Source organism: Chelonia mydas, chromosome 5 (assembly GCF_015237465.2).
Source record: "Chelonia mydas isolate rCheMyd1 chromosome 5, rCheMyd1.pri.v2, whole genome shotgun sequence".
NCBI lineage: Eukaryota > Metazoa > Chordata > Testudines > Cheloniidae > Chelonia > Chelonia mydas.
In genome coordinates this window covers 31638314-31653530 of record NC_051245.2, presented here as the reverse complement: position 1 = coordinate 31653530, position 15217 = coordinate 31638314, and the positions used below count along the sequence as shown (strand labels likewise).

At 42.0% G+C, this 15217-nt stretch overlaps 1 protein-coding gene across 2 annotated transcripts in view; it reads right to left on the bottom strand.

The window, feature by feature from the left end:
• Positions 1 to 9529, bottom strand: part of ISL1 (ISL LIM homeobox 1) — a 13457-nt gene extending 3928 nt beyond the window's left edge. The window contains exons 1-5 of one of the 2 annotated variants that reach the window (XM_043547413.1): positions 8933 to 9529; positions 7962 to 8151; positions 4854 to 5113; positions 2266 to 2552; positions 647 to 814 (exon numbers count right to left, since the gene is read on the bottom strand). In XM_043547413.1, the coding sequence (XP_043403348.1) occupies positions 647 to 814; positions 2266 to 2552; positions 4854 to 5113; positions 7962 to 8151; positions 8933 to 8960 (933 nt within the window). In that variant the 5' untranslated portion in view covers positions 8961 to 9529. The remainder of the gene's footprint in view (positions 1 to 646; positions 815 to 2265; positions 2553 to 4853; positions 5114 to 7961; positions 8152 to 8932) is intronic. The other variant, XM_007052817.3, reaches the window with a different exon arrangement.
• Between the last annotated feature and the right edge of the window lie 5688 nt (positions 9530 to 15217).

The following is a 15217-nucleotide window of genomic DNA, read 5'->3' as shown; positions in this document are numbered from 1 at the left end:
TGTCTTCTTGTTGGTTAAGCCAGTCCATTAATATTGTTTGGCTTTCGCATGTGACTATGTAATAACAATTCCCTTTATAAAATATAAGATATAATTTCAAAGGGGGTAGATATAAATATCTGCCTAGTGGTACATACTTAAAGAAAGATTTACACTTTCCCACCCTCCCTGTTTTAAGAACCTCATCAGTCTGGCTGACATAATATTCATACAGCTGAACTCAATTCTGTACTACATAGGCAACAAGAAAAAGGTGGACCCAATGTTAGTAATTGCTGTTGTAAGTTTACAAAGAGTAAAATGATGAATTGCTTATAGTTTTTAATGCTAGTCTCCTCCATAGTTTTGCTTTAAAATGTAATGACTATAATTATCTTAATTACTATTTCAGACTGGTTTATGGGCCTGATCCAAAGCCCATTGAAATCAATAGGATCCTTTCTACTGACTTCAAGTGGGCTTTGGATCAAACAACATAAAATCCATATTATTCAAAGTACTGATATATTGCAATAATGCGAATATCAGGAATGCATTTATAGTCTCGGGTTCATATCTCACAGCACATATACACCAAGTTTAGAGAATACCCAATATTCTGCCCCTTGTACACATTAGCATATTCAGTCTGGGAACTAACACTTACTAGCTGCTGAAAAGCAGGTTGATCTATGTCACTCTGCAATGCGAAGTCACTCAGTACTTTCCAAGGAGGCTGGTAACTCTGCACTTCCACTGGGTTAGCCTGTAAACCCCCATCATGTCTCTCAGGACTAGCAGCCACCATAGGAGTTCCTGTCATCCCTTGAATATTCTGTAAACAACCGACCAAAAGATGTTAATGAGCTTTGTTAACTTTATTGTATATAAGCACTGAGTCAATAAACTGCTATTCTATCTTATCTATACAGTCGCCTTTATTTACATAGTTAATCTGCTGTGAACGTCTTACCCTATTCTACTATAGGTCAGCCTATTTCTGCATTTATCACACTGGAAGCTTACTTTCTTTCTCCTTAATCCTTGTATTTCTTCATGCCCGGTTGCCTAAAAGGTTATTAACTACTTACACCAAATACCACTGCCTGGCGATGCATGGTAAGGAACAAGAAACGGTTAACAACCCTGGGTTTATATTTTGCGTCCATGCTGGCTTTCTGCGCGCCCTTAACTGGATCGTATAACCTCTACGCTACCCACCTCGGGTGCCTGAGGAGCTTTTGAAAATAAACGCTACGGCTGTTATGTACAAAAGGACTCGGAGCCTTCAGGAACAGTGTGCTGATAACATTGTGTTTTATTGCATTCTAACACAGTAAAATGAATCTCCTTAAATGCCACTTAACTAGGCAGCCTTATGAATTCATAGTCTTTTTCGGGTCAGTCAATATACGAAATATAGAGGGAATGAGTAGCCGCTTGTGTCTTTCACCAACAGAAGTTGGCCCAACTAAAAAAAGAAATATTACCTCATCCACCTTGTCCCTTTTTGAAAGGCTCAAAGGGGTGGGGGGGTGGGGGGGGGGGAGAGAAGGGGAGGTTGCAAAATGGAGCAAGGCAACTTGTTTGGCTAAATCCTGCAATTTAAAGGCGAGCCAGCTTGTTTGCGTCATGTGTGCATATGCACGCGTACATAACTATATATAATGCTGAAAATATTGTGACTAAGATGACAAATCAAGATCTTCCCCTTGCATTTGTCTTTTGCTGCACCGGGCGCAGTCGCTCACCTATACCAATATGCACGTTATAATATAGAAAGTAGTAAGAAAATGCATCAGATTTGTGGTTTTGACTCCCCCATTGAAGAGGGGGAGTGCATCTTTCCTCCTTAAGAGTCCATGGCGTTTGTAAAATAAATATCACACAATGCTTGGCTTCATGACATCCCCTAAACTCTAGGGCTCGCAATTCACATTTACTCTCATGCACACTGAATCCTGAGCCCCACCGAAAGGCGTGTCCACTTGAGCAGGCGGTGTAATCCTCTCGCTACGGTCTATTTTAAATTGCATTGGCAACAGAATAGGGGAATCATATTTACAGGAATCTGAAGGCAAACCAACTTGCACCACATCTGTACTTTTTTTTAAAAAAAATGGAGCTCTCACATAATCAGCGGCAGTTATCTGCCCAGCCAAAACCACACCCCAAAGAAGGCTGGGGAGAGGTGGGCTCTCTCGCGCGGTACAATTTCAAGATCAAAGGATCGTTTCCACTTCCGGAAGGACCGTTCCATTAGGGTCCCAGCCTGCAGCCACTTACAGTTTTGTCATTGGGCTGCTGTTGCTGAAGCTGCTTCATCATGATGCTCCTTTTTTTGTCCTTGCATCGCTTGTTTTGAAACCAGACCCGGATGACCCTCGGGCTGAGGCCAGTCATTTCCACCAGTTGCTCCTTCATAAGCGCGTCGGGTCTGGGGTTGGCAGCGTAGCAGGTCCTCAAGGTGTGAAGCTGTTTCTCGTTAAGCACAGTCCGGACTCGGGTGGTCTTCTCGGGCTGCTTGTGGACGTGGGGTCGAAGAGCGGGCTGCCTGGCAGAGATAGGTTCTGCTGCAAGGGAAAGGGGGAGGAACGAACAGGATCCCCATAAGTAAGAGGCAGAGAATCTAGAGAGAATCAGAGCTTTCTGGGGCAGATCCTTACTGAAAAGGCCATAAAGGCATTCAGCTCTGAAGTCTTGTCCTTCTCTCTCCCCTACCAGCTGAGGGAATCACACCACAATTAGTATTTTTTACTATACAGACAAATAAATTTGGGGGGAGGGGCGGGAAGAGAGGAGCGGACGACAAGAAACAAACTGAAGATCAACCCTGTATTATCTTTGACAGACAAGGAATATTCTACTTCATAATAGGCAAGGGCAGGGAAGTATTTATTTATGGAGAAGCCACAAAAGTAGATAGTTAGCTTAAAAGTTTCAAAAGGGAGCACTTCGCATAATTTGCGTGCCTGCCTCTTGTATGTAGACACTATCACAACATGGCCTGAGACCTTGAGTACAGTTACATGCACCGGCTACCAACGCCGCTGCTCCAAAACAAAGCAAACGCATCCATTGTAGAAAACCTTGTCTGTGAAAGGCGCATCCCGAGAGCCCAAGAGAAGGGGCTGTTTGGGAAAGTGGAGGATCAAGGTGAAGTTATGTCTTATGAAGGTATTACAAAATCATAAAAGGGGAAGGGAAAAGCATGGCAGTTGATTATTTTAATGGAAACCGTCGGGAAATGCAACCAAATGGACGGATATTGTCATATCGAAAGTTAGAAATACATAGTTTTACGGATGTGCATATATTTTTTGTTCTTCAGAAATTAAATTGATTAGAATACCCTAAATGTCACTTGGCCAGAAATAAAGGGGAAACATTACTAAAGGCGTGGCCAAGGAGTGTTCAATTTTGTCCTGTAAAATCGAGTTTTTATTTCTCCGTTGTCACAACAAAACCGCAAAGACATTCGATGAAGACCGAACAAGATCCCCCCAATACCGGTAATTTTGTAACTGCAGACACAATATTCCTTATAAAACATGCACAAATATGCTTGAAGGGATGCGCATAATCTGCCCGAAATTCTGGACTGATTAGCTATATGTTTCTCTGCTATATATACATAGGTCACTTGAAAACTGCTCAGACGAGGCATCTGTGCCCCTATAAACATGGCAGGGTTTGTAAATATCCCTTAACCTTAGTTACCTGGATAGCAGTTCTCCATTCCCATCTTGTGTCGTTTATTTGTCTGTGAAAGATGTTCCCCTTCCTGAAGCTCAGTTTCTATAACTATCTAATGCAAAGGTCGAAAACTAGAAGTATAAGTAAACCTGTATGCTGGGTCCAGTCTAAAGTTGCAACGCAGAGTTTAAGATGAAATTCTCATCAAATCACATAAAACGTCTCAAGAAGGCAGAATCGCTTGAAAAGGCAATTAGTGAAGATTAGCTTGTTGACAGTTTTAAATTACAGCCTAAGTGCTCGCCTGTAGTTATTAAGTCTATCTCTTTTCGGACCCCCTTTCTACCAATGTTTTAAAACAACCTGTTCCAAATGTTTTGGAAAAAAATAATGAAAAGGGATTTGTGATTTAATACTGAAGTGCTATTTATATACACATTAGATTATCTATCTATCTAACCAACCCACTTTCAAAGGAGGAAATGTATGCCCCAAAGGGTCCACTGGTTCTCCCAGGCCTCTCATTCGACAAATGCACATACAATACCTGAGGTATGTACTTCCAGTGCACCACTAGATTTCAAGGTTTTAATACTGGCTTATATATGCGTGTATACAAGTGTATATATACACACACACACACAAGCACATATATATATCGTATTTATATAAATCTATATACAGCTATAATGTATTAGTGTGTTTATATAAATAAATACACACATATAATGTTTTAGAGATAGATATAAAACGATAGGCCTTCGGACATATACATGTGTGTACATACATATAGCCAGATGTGTGTATTCTATTGTCATATGTGCCATGTGTTGCCGTTATATTGTCCTCGATAGGTGTATATATGGATTATGATAGTATGTGTGTGGTTATAGCATTTCTATAGGAAGGCTCACCCACAGAGAGAGAGAGATCTATAGCTGTGCCTGGCTCTGCACAGCACACGTGTTCTGCAGAACACGCCATACCCATGCATACACATATATGTATGTCTACAGGGCTGTACAGTACACACACACACAGACAGAGGCAGAGGAATGAAGGAAGGACTGGAACAAAGCCCTGGCCGCTCTCGCTGCAGAGCCGACTGATGCACAGAGTGGCTGTGGCCTGCAGCCGCAGCAGCTCGCTCCCCCCTCCCCAGTGGGCTGGAGGAGTACCTGCCATCTGCAGCGGTCTGGCGGGATGAAGGGGGCTGAGCGGGTCCCCCGCTCCCAGGCTGGCCCTTTCCACCACGTCGTGGTCGGCTCGGCAGAAGAGGCCGTCCTCCCGCAGCGCGAACTCGTCCCCTGGGATGAGCTGGCGGCTGCAGGCCACGCAGCGGAAACACTCGATGTGATACACCTTGGAGCGGGCTCGCATCACGAAGTCGTTCTTGCTGAAGCCGATGCTGCACTTGGCGCACTTGATGCCGTATAACCTGAGCAGGGCCCGGCCCAGAGACAAGAAGGAGAAAAGAGGTTTCACCCCCAGTCGTGTGCAGCCCCCCGGCCCTGCTCCACTCGCCACACGCCGCCCGCTAGTTAAACAAGCCTTTACAGCACAGAAGCCAGAAGGGGAAAGGAATAAAACGGATTCAGTTACCGCCAATGCCCAGATCTCGCCGCTGTAAAAGGCAGCAGAGCTCAGACGACCCCCCCCCCCCGGCCTCCGCAAGCACCACGGGGGCGAAGGGGGGGAAACAAACACAAAACCTCCGGGAGGATTTTCCTAACCCCTCTCCTGCCGTACAGCCTGAGTCGCCCAGCAAAGGGGGCGGCGGGGGAGGAGGGGGGCCCACCGGGCGCTCTCACACTGGGCTCAGGGCACGTTGGCTGCCCCCACGCTGCTCCAGAGCTATAGCAAGCTGCTTGTGTATAATATGTAAAATAAAGGCTGGCTCCGATGACAGAGAGTGACATCCATTGCACAAACACAAACCTATTAGCCTCCCTTTTTTTTCTTTTTTCTTCTTTCTTTCTTTCTTTTTTTTTTTTTGAATGAAACCTTCAGGAGTTTTGCCGCCTCCTGCACGCTAGGGCTTCCAGTAGCTAAAGTTTTACTTCCCCCTTCTCAGGACACCGAAGGAGGAACTTTTCTAGGCACTACAGGTCTCAAGATTCTTTCTACCTTCCGCCTTCTTTCTGTAGCGTAACTTTTCTATTAAAGTGCGTTTTAAAGGATGCGGCGTTCCAGCCCTTCTCCTAATGCAACCTTTCCACTTCCCCCCCCTCCCCCCACCCCCCAACAGCACCACCTTAAGCTGAACGCTAAGCCTTCAAACAAACGAAAGGAAAAACTTCCTTACTGGTATCTCAACAGAGCAAATAATTCGCCTCTTTGTTTTATACATTTTTAATAGCTACTGTGTTGGAGCTTGAGTCCTCTTCGATACGGAAAGAGGGGGATATTTCAGGTAGCAATATCTATCTACATAGATAGAGATACATTTCTATTAGCTGTAGTTCGGAGTCATATTTCACAGCTCCACGGTGTATCGGCTCATACTGAATATTATTTAGCTAACCTCTTTGATTAACAAGGCAAGTTAGTATTCTTTCTAATTCTAAACATATATGCACACATAGGTATATACGTATTCACACACTCCTAAATAGTTTACCACATGCATATACACATATGCTCTCCCAAATACCCTTTATAATGCACACAATCTCTGTGTTGTGTGTATGTCTATACACACACACATATTTACACCGTATTTGTGTGTGTATGTATAGCAGGGTGTGTGTCACACACAATGTATTCAATTTCTACTCAGATCTAAAACTTCTGAATAATAAGATCTCAGGAAAAATAACGAAAGATCTCCAAATATTATAGCTTAATAGGTACGAGTTATTTTGGGGCATATGCTTGACAATTTTATATTTGCTCAGAGTCTAGTGCAAGGTCGCCTAGCACAAATTGTACACCTTTTATTTTAAATAATTTGAACAAATGAAATTTGTTTTGCAGAAACTTTTCAAAGTTGCAATTATTTGCTCATTTCCCCTACTCAAAGAAATTCACACAGGAACGGAATGACCAGATCACACTCCCAAATATTTTCTCTCTTTTGAAACGGGGAAAGAGTCAAAGAAGAACGTTAAAAAATAAAATCAAATAAAAACACCGCTCCCAGATGCGTTTAGACGTAAAGCTAAGAACGGAGCGGATTGCTCTCAACATTGCAAAACTTTGAGGATAATTTCACAACGTGGCTTTAAGGAACAAACTATTTATGATATTTGCCTTAGAGGAACTCAAGTGCTTTATTCTGATTCGGAAATAAAATGAATCTACAAAGGTATCTTAAATGGGTGATATTTATTCCTAAAACTTTCTGTAACAATGTTTTGGCCATTCAGCATAGCTAATATCCAAAGTTCTGCTATACACAAACCTAGCAGATGACACCAAAGGCTAGCAATAGATAAACATGACCCAAGAGCACAAATAATAAACATCCCCAGAGTTCTGCTTTGGTTTCGCTATAGTGTTAGGATTGGCAACTCTCACATTTTATCAGTTACCAGATTTTAATGTGAGGAAGGAAGCAGTTCCATTATCTAAATATACCCAATTGTTCGCGAACAGATGATGGGCAATTTGATCTGCTCTGTCTAATTCATCAGCACAGATAAGATAAGAAAGAAAAGGCAGTCAGGTATCACGAAGGGGTTAATATTTAAAAAGAGTGCATGCCAGTTATTTTAGCAAAGAAACATTGTAGTCTGTCTTTTACCCTTATAATAAACGGCTCTTCCTTCAGAACTGAACTGTAAACTTCATCTTATTTTTTTATAATAGGCCCTACTGTAATTAGGTTTATTTGTCTGCTCTTTTTTTTATTGCATACATGTTTGAAGTGTCTTCATTCTGTATCTGATTTTGCCTTCCTGTAACTCGTACAACAAACACACAGAGCTGCATTTTTCAGGTATGTGTTTAAAAGCGACCAGCTCTGTGCCAGAATAGCTATACTATTAAAATATATTTATATGCTATCCTGCTTTGTTAGGATCACAGCACATATTGCAGGAATTGTGCTTTACCAGGAAAAGTCCTTACAAACTCTAGCTATTCCTGAGTTTGAGTGTTTTATATTTTTCATTTTAATTTATGGAATAAACTTGACTAGAACTTTTCCCCTTATACCTTTGGAGAATTAACTTTTTTTTTTTTTTTACAAAAAACAAAGAAACAAACAAAAAACCCCTCTCCCTCTGTCTGTCTCTATATACAGTAAAATCTAACCAAATAATCAAACAGCGTAAATGGCGTACCTGATATAATCTCTTTTACAGTAGGTTTTGCCATCCCTAACAAAGCACGTACAGGTCTCGTCCAAATACTGATTACACTCTGCACACTTCAAACACGCCGCATGCCATTCCAAATCCGGAGAAACCCTCAGAATATACTGATCGTGAATTTGATTGCCGCAACCAACACATAGGGAAATCAGACGTTTTTCTGAAATGAAAATAAATACATGATTGACTAACCGTTTACTCTCCTACAGAGATAAACACACTTTTAGTGTCGATCCCTTATAGGGCATACTCTGGGAGGTTTAGATTTTTTTTAAAAAGAGCATTGCACTTTCGGATGGTAATTGAAGTGTGCCATCAAAACCTTGCCTCATTTAGAAAGGAGGCGGAACGTATGTTAAAATGCAGATGTGAACAGCCTTCGGTGTGAAGCTTCTAATTTTGCAAGCCTTGCACGCAACCCAAACTCCCTCGTTTTGCATTTTTTCTTCGCTCCAGGGGATATATATATATGGGTTTGGCTGGAAGCGTTGGGAACTGAACGAGTGGATGTTTAAACCCCTCTCCAGTATAACACTGGGCTCGATATTGTGAGCAAGCATAGACAGCATTACAGTTGTCACTGGCTCTCCTTCGCACGCCCAATGCTAATTCGCCTACATGGGCTAGGTGCTGTATATTCAGGCAGACCCACTGGAGTCTAACGCGAAGATAGCTAAATCCCCAGGGCAGCCTGGAGATACCATTAAAATCCTGCCTGCGCCCCAAACTTTAAAGGCACCCAGGACCCAAGGCTAAGGATAAGAGGTTAAAACACAGCAAGCATGCAGGCATGGCAACAAAGGCACCTTCTCTACCATTCCAGTGAAGTTCAGATGAGCAGCTCCTAGCAGCTCCCTGCCTCACACGGTTTCAACAGACAGCACATTGATTCCAACAAAACGGTAAAAAATAAAAATAAAAATAAAAAAAATCCTCCTTACTTTTTGGTGGGTCTCCCATGTCTCCCATATCTGTAAGAGGGGGTATTGTCCACAGTGGAATGGTGGTGTGCGCTTTCGTTTTAAGACCCCAAAGTAGGTTTTAAAGCGGTTGCTAAAAAAAAAAGCAGAGGGTGAGATACGGGCAGCAGCCGGGCTGCAGAGGCGCTGCTGGCCGGGCGGCACTGCCCTCTCTCGCGCTGCCGGGCAGTCCAGTTTTGCCCGTGTGCTGGGACTGGAAGAGGCGCTGCGGAGCCGGACTCAGCGCTGATCGGGCGCTAGGCTCTTCCTTATCTCTTACTCAAACTTCTCTGCTCCAACTCGGCTAGATCTCCATTGGCCTGACGTAACGCGCGGGGACGTCAAGCCTGTCCCGCGCCGATTGGTGGAAGGGAGCGCAGAGCAGCTGTTCTGATTATCATATTTCAGTCGCCGCAGCCTTGCAAGGCTGCTGCGGCGGCTCTGGGGTTCAGGGGCAACTTCCCCACTCCTCATTTGTGTTCCCCTCTAGACTTTATTCTTGCCACTCTTCTGCAGGGCTCCTTCCGAGCGACCTTGGCACCGTCCACTTTACTGTCTTTGCTCCATTTCTTGCTGGGCGCTTGTCAGATCCCCCTCCCCACTGAACTTTTCCTTTGGGGGGGGGGGGGGGTTCTGGCTATTTACATTTCGGTATTTATAATTCCATGTTTTGGGGTGGCTCCAGCTATTTCCTTCCTTGGTATCTGTCTTTGCTAGGCAGCAGAATTTGCCCCGGTTAGATGAGGGGGTAACCTACTTTTAAAAAGATAAAAAGAAATACTCGCTGTATAAAGCCACAGATACAAGGTTTAATTGTTTGTCTTTCCCATTCTCCTTTTTTTTTCTTCCTTCTTGAAACTGAAAAACGGCTTTATGGATTTCTGCTAAACACGAGATCTAAGAAGATACAAATATTTACCTTAAACTGCCCCTCAAAATCTCTCCATTTTATCCCCCCCCCCTTTTTTTTTTCTAACCCTTTTTACGTCTCCTTTAGTTTAAGCCGAAGTTGAGGTCTATCAACTTTCATCGGTTCTACAATAATGGATATACACGTACAGTAAAGCTCAAAGAGTCTCTCTTTATGGCAAACGTACTAATTTATTTACACACACACCCCCAACTTAATTCTACCCTCTTTTTACTATATTTTGTCTGCATTTACAGCAATGCAAATGCTGGAGGTAATATACGTCTTTGCGTGTACCTCTTTTTTGAGAAATGTGGAGAATTTCATTCAACTACTCCAGGGAACTAAAATATAAGAAAATACTGTGTAGCTGGTCCCCAATAATATTGTTTGTGATTTTTCAGTTATGCACTTCGGTACACGGGTACTCCTAAAACCAAAGTCCTTGTAACTTTAGGGCCATGAAACCTTCCACAGGCACTTTCAGTGACCCCTTAAGGGGCTGCTGGCTTAATAATTTGACTCTCAATTGTTGAAAGCTTTCCAATCTAGTAAAACACATGCACATTTTTAAAGTTTAAGGTACCCATTTCTTTATATCTTTGCAACATTCAGGCTTTGATCACACTATGACCTGAACCTCTCTTAGCTGTTAAATATGTGAAGCTGTATCCTCCACATACCGTTATAACTCCGCTAAGCAAAATGAAACAATACCTTGCATAATTCTTTTAGGGTTTCTTTGGAACCCGCTTCTGTCTCGTTCTATATGGGTTCTTATACCGCCGTCATCACCTTATTATCTTAGCGCCTTCCAGCTGGAGGCTTCTAAACAATGTTTATCAGGAAAATGTTTTTTTTTTTTCCAGCGTCCCTTTCTTTTAAAGGAAACTGACAAGGCAAGAGTTTGGATAAAAGAAAAAAAAACTGTCCAACTATACTATATATACACACGGAAATTGTGTTGCGCTGGAATGGCCAAAAAAGTTATTAAATTTAAATGTGATGATTATTATGCTACTACGAAGCAAAAGATCTAGTAACATTCCTAACTACAGTCTGAAAGATGTTTTCATTTGCAATGTGCAGGGGTGTAGATATATCTAATAAAAAGGGAATCGGAGGTTCCTGTAAAGATATTAAGATGCCCGTCTTGATACGAGTTCAAGATGTCAGGAGACAAAGATGTTGCAAGTACACACACCTTACATATTTAACATTTACATGGACAGTAGAAGTTGCAACTAGGTGACCATTTAATTCTTCTTGAAACCGGCGAGGTTTTATTTATTTATTTACTTACTTATTTTAAGTCTCTCTCTCTCTCTCACACACACACACACGCACGCACGCACACACACACACACGTTGCGGTGTTTTCGCTCGGCAACCCAATAAGCAATGACCAAGAATTATTGCTGATGATAACAATTCCAAACAAACAAGCTGGCATGTGGCTGGGGCAAACTTTTAATAATGGACAATTTCACATTAATACCTTTAAATACGTATATTGTGCACAAGTCTCACACATATTGCAAGCAAAGATCATCCACTGTGAGATCTGGTAGGAGACATTCCATAACTGATTATTAAATATATACGTCAAACCGATAGTCAGTTCAAGGTGGAGAGAGTCATCCTCACGGAGGAATGTTTGTGAGAGTTTTGTCCGGGACACTCTTGGGGAGATATCAGGCCATTGCACAGTTAGCCACTGTAAAATAAAAAAGTATAGCATGGAAATATCGCACTAAAAATACAAACACGTTCATCTGATAACCATTACGCTCACATTTTGTCTCATCACCGATTTATTCTCCTTTTCAGACCTCTCTCTTTCTCCATCCTTATGCCATTTCTACCATCACCTATGAACAAACCAACCAAAGCCAAGAAACGAACGAACCAAGAAAACCCACTCACACACTTTGTAAAGGTGGCTGTGGCAGATTAAATCTAGCTGCGATTAGCAGTTTAGACATTTTCAATACACGCTCGCAGCAGCGACCTCTTGTGTTCAAAAGAGGCATTTATCCCCCCTAATGTCACAACCGCCGGCACATTTTTTGACCTTTTGTGAATTTCTACGTCGGGTCAAAAATAATTCCTTATTGAACGTGGCATACTAATGAACCTCCTCCAGAAGCAAATGAATGGAAGACCCCAATGGACCCCCCCAACAAATACGTGTAACTTTAAAAATGTCCCCGATCTTAATTATAAACATCGAGGGGGTTTACAAGTGACTTTAATAGAGAGGGGTCTTTTCTGTTCCAGGCCCATGTGTTCTTTTCCCAGAGATGGTCTGTATTCTTCTCCATTTGCCTAAACACGAGGAGGATTACAATCAGGAGTCCATTTCTGAAAGACTGCCTCTGTTTTCCAGTGGAACACCATTGTTTGTTTGAAAATAACTCAATCTGGTTTTAATTCTATTACAAACCCCCCCCCCCCCCCTTTTTTTTTTTTTTTTTGTATATACTTCTGGCGGAGGTGACTGAATTTTAAGCTTGATCTTTGCAAATGATGTGCAGTGCAGTAAGAGAGAAACCTGTCTCCGCCCCAACAAACCAGGATTGGGAAGGAAAGGAGGGATTTGAGGCTTTGATCAAGCTTCTCTCTCTCTCTCTCTCTTCCTCCCCCCCTCCCCCCCCCAGCTACTGATTTGCTTACTGTGTATTCGATTCGCGTTCCTGTGAAGGCAAAGCTCTATATTTAGCCAGCATCAGAATCGGGTTTAAGGGAGTGGAATAATGAGTGGAACTGCCAGTTTCAATGAGTAAGGTATTTAGAGAAAAAGACTGCCGCAGGATCTCTTTTATGATATCAATAGACATGTGATGGGGAAGACATAAAACGGGATTTGTACGTATTGTAGACACTTCCGAAAATCTGTTATTTCTATTTGTTCCTTGTACTTTTCTTTCCTTATTTATTTACTTTTGGGGGGGGGGGGGGAGAGGGGTCGTCTTCTGACAAGTGTATGGCAATACAAGCAATCAATAGCTTTCACCACGGTCAGGGACTCCGTTGAGATTATGTGCATTTAAAAGAAGCAGTGATTAACCCTTTCCATTCCATAAAGACTATTTCTCTATTGATAATACAAAGGCACAGGTATGTATTTTGATAGATGTAAAACTGCAGAAGATTCATCCACTGAACAAAATAATTACAGCACTGTCTCGTAAGACAAAATCATTGTTTTTTAATATATATATATCTCCACGAATATAAGGGCAGCCAGTCATTTTGATTTTAGTAAAGGGATGCGGTAATTTAGATCACAACTGGACTTTGAGCATGAACTTGAATTGTGCAGACACTGCGTTGCATCCTTGTTATATTTTTAATGAATGAGACTTGCCTTTTAAAAGGCTAGACCAATCACCGGATCTAATTCAGTCTTTCGGCGTAAATTTACGAGACTAAAGTTTCTGTTGACATTCTATTTTATTCAGATAGTAGAGGAAAGTCTCCGCAGAGACAACGTTTGATTCTTCGCTATAGATTAGATACTGGTGGGGTATATTTGTGTTCCACTACAACACTCCCGTAAAATACACACGCGGAGAGAGTTATCCGACAGTTTATTCAAGCCTTAAGAATTGACAGTGTGGACGAAGGTCAGTTTAAAACTTTTCTGTAACGCTTCGGACCAGACAGACGATTCTAAAATAGAGCGGATTGAATCTGTCGAGCGGCTTTGGACTCCTGAAGATTCAAATTTATTTTAATTGCATCACGGAATCCGGCATGGGAATCAGGTTTGTGCCAATGAAATATGCTGAGGAAGGGTTTTTGTAATATTGAAATACAAAACAATGCAGCGGAGAAATCAATCCTGAAATTTATTAGATTCTCCGGAGAATAGGGCTTGATTCTCCAGAGGGGTGCGATCTTTAATCTTCCAGTCCTGGCTGCTGAACATTCAGAAGAAATGTACCATATCAGTACTAAATCTATCAAAACACAAGAAAAACTGTCAGTGGCTTTCTGGAAGCTTAGAGCCTTCTCGAGTTAATAATACAATACGGTTTATTAAATCGTCCAACCACTTAAAGAAGTAACATCCCTTCCCTGCCATATCTGACAGCATTAGATCTATCACTAAACAGGGCAGCTAAAACGTCCCTAGGTTTAATCCAGGCAGAAACGGGAAATCTATAAACAAAAATACATGGAGGAAAGCAACATCTTGCACTCGGGCAAGAAAATTCAGCAAGCCCTCATCCAAAAATGTGCCTTTACAAAGAAGAGACCGGTTCAGAAGTGAAGGCTTTAAAATTAGATAATCTCATGGAAAGGTTTAAAAACAAAGATTTGGTCAGTTAAGCGTTACCTATACCTTAGTATCCACTGAACGCGATCGAAAAGCAAGACTAGAGCCAAAAATAAGGGACGTGGGGACGTAGCTTTGATATTTATTGCTTTTAACTTTCCCCTTTGTTAGCCTTCTCCACGTCAGGAAGTGTACGAGTAAAGGAAATAAATCGGGGACCTTGCCTAGAAATACGTGGAAAGAGCGTGTGTGTGAAATGTTAGCGTCTGATTTGCAGTCCTTACTTAGGACAGATTCCCATTGACTCCAAGGGAACTAAGGACCGCGGGATCGGGCCCTTTTGTGGCTTAAATATACCAGCGAGAGAGAGAGAGGGAGAGAAGCATGGGTGTTTGTCATCTTAGTCCCTGGCACAAAGACATACATCAACTCGAACTGATGAACTCTTTGCTTAATAACGAGACAAAAATCCTTTGAAACCACATCCCTGCTTGTAAAACAACTGATGTACAGATAGGTAGGGAGAAACTCCTAAGGAACAGAGGGAAGGATCAAAACGCGAAAAGCTGGTCTCATCCATTTTCCTGTGGGTTGAAGGGTGGGGTGGTGTCTGTAAACATGTACAGTTATATTTGAAACATGCTTCACCATAACAGCCCCACGCACAATCCCTAGCTAAGTGCTGTTTATAAAATGGTCACTTTTTCAAGTACATGAGCCATCTCTCTCCTTCCTTTAAAACCGTGAGAACTCACGCACTTGAGAATGGCTTTAGGTACAAAAGGTGAATTCTAGATCCCGACCCACTGTTTTTGAGTAGATGACCAAAGAAGTTTGTTTTGAGATCTTTGTAGATGCTGGACGCGCAGGGACCGAAACAATTTCCAAAACGGGGCCTTGAATCAGTCAATTAACAAAAGAAAAGGAACTCATTGTTTTAAGATAAAATATAATCTTTAAATTTTAAAGGGAAACGTGTGATAATTCTGCGTCCTTATATATTTGCTAAATAATGATCTCTGCTTTCTCAGAAACAAGAGTGATTATAGGCTCGGGAAAGCCAGCTTTAAGA